This window comes from Caretta caretta, chromosome 2, assembly GCF_965140235.1.
Source record: "Caretta caretta isolate rCarCar2 chromosome 2, rCarCar1.hap1, whole genome shotgun sequence".
Classification (NCBI taxonomy): domain Eukaryota; kingdom Metazoa; phylum Chordata; order Testudines; family Cheloniidae; genus Caretta; species Caretta caretta.
In genome coordinates this window covers 109,445,018-109,451,361 of record NC_134207.1, presented here as the reverse complement: position 1 = coordinate 109,451,361, position 6,344 = coordinate 109,445,018, and the positions used below count along the sequence as shown (strand labels likewise).

General features: G+C 44.2%; 1 protein-coding gene across 1 annotated transcript; it reads left to right on the top strand.

Annotated features, from left to right (window-relative positions):
* Nucleotides 1-1,714: 1,714 nt before the first annotated feature.
* On the top strand, nt 1,715-5,546 carry ID4 (inhibitor of DNA binding 4). The gene is made up of 3 exons (XM_048839986.2): nt 1,715-2,394; nt 3,500-3,558; nt 4,119-5,546. Exons 1-2 carry the CDS (start codon nt 1,966-1,968, stop codon nt 3,542-3,544), a joined length of 474 nt encoding a protein of 157 aa, XP_048695943.1. The 5' UTR covers nt 1,715-1,965; the 3' UTR covers nt 3,545-3,558; nt 4,119-5,546.
* Nucleotides 5,547-6,344: the final 798 nt, after the last annotated feature.

Here is a 6,344-nt window from a genome sequence, read left to right as displayed (position 1 = left end):
TGAAAATCAGGAGTAACTTCACTGAAGTTCCTGGAGTTTCACGGTGTAAAACCAGTGTAAGGTATAGCAGAGTATATAGCTGATGACAATATGCCTGTCATGACATGGTCACTGTTTAGCTCCCTAATTTAGATCCCAGTCCTACAAAGATTTACACAGGTGCTTAATTTTATGCCCTGTAAGTAGCCCCATTGTACACACTACTCATAGTGTGTACAGTTAAGAATGTGCATAAGTCTTTGCAGGATTGGGGACTGATATTGTACCTTTTAGGGGGTGGAAAATATGCACTCTTTATACTGTTATGAAAAGATGACCCAACCTCTCCTCCCATTCAAGGTTCTAGGCTTAACTGTTTCCCTCTGTATCCTTTGTACATCACTCTGTGACTAGGTGTGGTGGGGGAATGCAATCATCAGTCACCATTAACTATGAATTTCTTTCCTTCTATTAAATTTTACTCACCAGTCTTGCAGCCCTTGCTCATTCAAACAGCACTGTACTCAAGTAAATAGTTCTATTGAAATAATTGAGACAGTTTACATGGGTAAGGAGTAAGGACTGTTCGTATGAGTTGCAAGATTGTGCCTTTTATTTCTTACTCTAATGTTCAGTTCACCTGCATCTGTTCTGAATCCTCATGAGGAGTTAATAGAAAGTTTAAGCAAGGCATGATTAAATTAAAAGGCTGCAATCCACCACACAATGACCTAGGCAGGACTCTGGAGTATGTGCCTGTTAATTTTAATGTGCTGTCTCAAAGTACAGAACTCTGGACGTTTCTAGCATCATATTTAAAACATGATACATTTACTAATACGTGATCTGATGCATTAATGGACCAAATTAATTTACAGGTATGAATTTTACATAAAATGGATTAATATTATATGTCATAGAGGAATTTAAAATACTCCATCTCCATGAATTTTTAATAATTATGTGCTCTAATTTAATGTTCCATAGCAATCGCTTTTCTTGATCTTCTACCCCTCCCCCCCGCACTCAAATTTGGATTATTTTTTTCTTTAAATCAACGTCCCTCAAAAGACTCTGTGTGTCTACGTGTAGGGGGAGGAAAGCAGTGAAAGGTTAAAAAAATACATTGAATGAGGCTAGAAATTGCAAACAGCATCCCCACCTCTGTTATTTGTAGAAATATTTGCTGGTGATGATTAAGCAGTCTGAAGAATAAATAGACAGCAAAAAAAAAAAGTGTGTACGGTAAAATGACATTTGCAATCTCCAATTGCTCCTTGCAGGCTTCAAGGATAGATCAGAGGAGGGGATGCCTACTGCTGGCACAGCCAGTTGTGAGTGCCGATGGGAATGGCAGGATTCAGCAGCCTCATTCAGCAGCAGAGTGAATTCCATTCGCATTCCCGCAGTTCTTCCTTCCTAGGAACTTCTCTCTCCTCCTCCTCCTCCCTCCGCTCCCTTGGGTTCAGCACTCTCCCCAGCCCGAGACCCCACAGCATTGACGGCATGGAGCGTCCTCGCCATTGGCCAGAGCGGCGTTCCATGGAGGGAGGAAGCGGCGGTGATTGGCCAAAACGCGGCGCTCCGCACCCCCTTCTCCCCTCTCCTTTGCACACATTTCCCCTCCCCCGCGCGCCTCTTACCTCCTCCTTTCCCCGGGCCAGGGCAGCGCGAGCCCCGCCTGTCTGTACCCCGTGCTATATATATAGGGCGGCGCTGCAAGCCGGGCTGAGCAGAGGCGGCTGGGCTGTAGTGGGAGCGAAGGGGAAGGGTAGTGAATGACTAGCCTGGGCGGGTGGCTTTTCTTCGCACGGTCTGGCATCCCCTCTGGCAAAGCCCGGAGATTGTATCCAGAGACGGGCTGCCCCTGCGTGGTTGCGTTAGGAAGGGATCGCTGCGTTGGCTGAGCGCTGCCTCTTGCTCTTGTTGCGTTGCGGGCGGTACGCGGTGTGCATCGGTGCCCGAGGGGACCTCTCCCTGTGCACCATGAAAGCGGTCAGCCCCGTCCGCCACCCCAGCAGGAAGGCACAGGCGGGCTGCTGCGGCGGCGCTGGGGGAGGCGGCGGCGGCGGAGGAGGCGGCGGAGGCGGGCAGTTGGCTCTGCGCTGCCTGGCCGAACACGGCTGCAAGGGGGCCCCGTCGGGCGAGGAGCCGGCGTCGCTGTGCCTGCAGTGCGATATGAATGACTGTTACAGCCGGCTCCGGAAGCTAGTGCCCACCATCCCGCCCAATAAGCGGGTCAGCAAAGTGGAGATCCTGCAGCATGTCATCGACTACATCCTCGACCTGCAGCTGGCTCTGGAGACGCACCCGGCTCTGCTCCGGCAGCAGCAACAGCAGCCACCCCCGCTGCACCCAGGGAGCTGTCCCGCAGCCACCCCCCGGACCCCGCTTACAGCCCTCAACACCGACCCGGTAAGCGCCGTGGCAGGGAAAACGCGAGGCGCTGCCCTGGCCGTGTTGCCCACGCTGGGCAGGGATGTGTACGTGTAGCGTTGGCCAGCCAGCTAGGGACTGCAGGGCTCATACTGGGCGCTCCGTGAAGGGTGTGTGGCCAGGGTACCCCGGACTCCGGCGTCGACAGAGATTCCCTTTAGGCGTGTGAGTGCTACACGGACGGTATCCGTGTGTTCGTGCTACGGGCGCCCGAGACCCGATCGGGAGTCAGCGGGAGTCTTGCCATTGACTTTAGTGCGAGCAGGATCTGTCCGCAAGTATGCACCGATAGCCGCTGTTCAGCGTACTTCCGTTGTGTGATCCATTCAGTGTGTGCATCTCACGCACACCTGTCTGTAGATGCACACACTTTGTACCGGGGCACACGCTTCCCCTTAAGAATGATGAGCTGTACGCTTGTGTGTATATAGACATACCCACACACATCTACCCTTCCTGTATAGTTACAGCCAGTCAGGAAAGTATATCTGATGTGTGTACACACAGGAATCCGTACAATGATTCTGGACACACGGGTACTATAGCTGATCTAAACACTTAAGGGGAGTGTGCACATTTAACTGTTTGAGGGTATATGTATATATGTATACACACACCCTGAAACCCTTTATAAACCCTTCTGTATATAAAAAAGGCTGTGGCTGGGAGCGGGAAGGATCTTTCTTCTCCAGGATCCACCCTTAGCAGCAGAAGGTGTTTGCTTCTGAGGGACAGAAAGGAACCTGTGACTCTCCAGCCGGGGGTGCCAGGGCGATGGGTCCGGCTGTGTGCTCGGAATGTGACACTCAGCAGCCCCTGGTGTCCCTGCCTGTGTTGGAGCCAGGAGGTGTCACGCTGAGAATCTAGCAACCTGCTGTGGGGTGCACTGATCTGTGGGCGGTAGGACTTGGCTGGCCCAGGCTGGCAGTCCTTGTGGCTTGCGCTCTCCATTGTGGAGCTTGTCACCTCTCTAGGCTGGTCTCTGCCCCTGTGCGTGATCCAGACACAAGCACAGGTATCATGGCCAAGCTAATTATTTGCACTCATTTTTTTTTTTTTTTTTTACTGGTGTTTTGTTGTGCAGGCTGGCGCTGTTAACAAGCAGGGGGACAGTATTCTGTGCCGCTGAACTGCACTCTCAAGGTGAGTCTCAGTTAATTATTGGGCATCTAGAGAAAAGGCTGCATCTCTGCCATCTGTAGGATTGTTACACCAGTGCCCTTTGCACTGTAAATGTTTCAGCTAGCTCTTTTTTTCAAAGGGGTTGGAGTCTTGCGCATTCCTTAGGAGTTAATTTCTTCTCCATTAAACGCATGAATCATGTATTATTCTAGAAGCACTAGTGCCTCTCTGACCTGAGTGCACCTACATTCTTTTCTAAAGAAAGTCTCTTTTCCTAGCATTGAGACCGTCTTTCCTTTTTGTCTCATCTGGAGTGCAGAAATGGGGTCTGGACTGAGCAAACAAGGTTTGCTGGAAGCCTATTTTATTATTATTATTTAAACCCCCTGTGTCAAGCGCTTATCACTGGGGCTTGCAGCTGTGTATTCCTCTGGTTTGGCCTAGCATGGGAGCTGAGGTTGTTGTTTGACCTGGTTTGTTTTGGGTTGTTGATCAAGCATGTCTTGTGTTTTGTTGGTGGCGCCACTCAGTCTGGAGCAAAAACGGTTCACACACCCCCTCTATTCATTCCTCTTCCACAGGTGTGCAGCAGGCAGACCCAGAGCCAGAGGAGCAGAGAAAAACACATTAGAGAGGGAGGGGGAAAAAGAAATATCAGCCATCAGATGAGAGGAAAAAATAATTCAACCCCAGAATCGTTTCCATGCTTCCTTCTGAGAGAGAACCTTTCACCGTTTTGCACGTTCATAGCATTTTAAACATGTCTTTTTTCTGTGCATTTTATAGCAGATGTGAATTGTTTGTTTATTTTGGTGGGATGAGACTTAAAACTTAAGCAGAAAAGTGTGACTCTTCTGTTGGATAGAAGATGGAGAGTAAATCAAACTTTAGAACTAGAACTGTAAGGGACCGAGCAGCTGAATTTTGAAGCTTTACTAATCTGCCAGAGCATTGTAGATATATTTGACATCTATTGTTTAAAATAGATGATTTTATTGGGGCCCAGGGAACTTTCTTCTCCCTGCAGGAATGTTACATATTGTATAGATAAATGAGTGACATTTCATACTGTGTATATAGAGAGGTGTTCTATAAGTGTAAGTGAGAAAAGTATATGCTTTAATAGACTACTGTAATTATAAAATATTTTTAATTAAATATTTTTTGTAAATATTATAAAGGTGTGTATGTTTTTTTTAATGTGTGGGAATATTTCTTTAGAACATTATTTACAGCTCAGGTTCAGAGCTGCTAATATGAAAATATCTTGACAGTTAAGGTTTTTGCCCAGTGTCTTTTTAGACTTGGAAGTTACAGCTATAGCTAGTGGTCCTGCATGATTGCATGAGATGTCTAATTGCAAATAAACTTGTGTTGAGTCCCTACAAACGTGTTTTTCTTCAATCTAGATTAAAATGTTGATAATTGTATTATACATTTTGAAACTACACTTTTGTCAATTAGGCACACGGGTTTTTAGTGCATTATATACAAGTAGTGTTAAGACAGTGTTTTTTTTTTTACTGAGATTAGAAAAACAAATTCTATCTACTTTTTCATATTGAAGGCAATGCTTTAGGTCTTTAATCAGCTTTTATAAAATCTGCTGTTGCATCAAAATCAAGAAACTTACTGTGGAACTTCGTTTAACAACAAAAGGCTTATTGTCACAAACTTTCATTCTTATTGCATATTACTTTTAAAAAGTGAAAACAGTTCTCTGCTTGCAACCAAAGGGCAAACCATTAACAAATGAACAGTTACTGTTTCGTCCAAAGAATATTGATATGGGATTGTGGAAAAGCACACAAGCAAAATCATTATGATCAGTGATGTAAATCCATTTTAAAATGAACTTAAGTAGACCAAAAATCAGATAACTGCATCAAGATTATTTTTCTAATACAAAATGACTTTCATTTCATTGCAGCTATGTTACAGTTAAAATCCTGTTTAATCTCTGTGATGTGTAAATTCTACATGTGAACATTAAACTAGATTTACGTGTCTTTGTACTGTGATTCTTCTGCTTATTTCTTCAATCCTCTAAATTTATACAATTGCTTCATTTTCTTATACGTGTTGCTTCATGGATGAGTTCATTTTATAGCAGTCTTATGTACAATAAAGTTTTACAGTCTGTAAAGTAATGTCCAAGCTATGAGAAAGTTATGCATTTTGTGTGATCAGTAGTCCACGGATCAGTGAGGTGGGATTTTCAGACAGTGGGAGAATTAAGCAGAATTTAATTGGGTGCTTTGTAAATAGTTAGCCAACTGTGTGTGTAACATGGTCTGTTTGATTTAAAAAGTGGGAGGATTTGTTTTAGATTATACAAGTGTCAAAAGTGTTAGGGCCCAAGGGACTTTTTTTATTATGTTAAATATTTATGAGGAAATCAACTGCTGTGGTGGCTAGCTAACAACTAAAGTGGTAATGTGTTAAGATGAATATTTTCTTAAAATAATTGCATTAAGATCAAACAAGCCAAAAAAACAGCAAACACTTATCTGCAAACATGCCACTGCATATCCATTAAAATCAATGGAGTTTCATACATGTAAAACTGGTTTAAGAGACAAGAAACAGGTTCTGAAACTTCCTATAGTCCCACCTTTGAAGTTGTAATACTGTTAGTTTAATAAACAAAATATAAGTGCTTGTAATATCAAGTAATGCTTCTCTGAAGTAAAAACATTTAATGCTGTTTTCTTCAAATAATGAAATGAGAGTAAGTAATAAAAACACTAATACTAGAATTTTGTACTGAAGTCTGTTTTTCTCATGTTACAGAAATAGGAAAATTC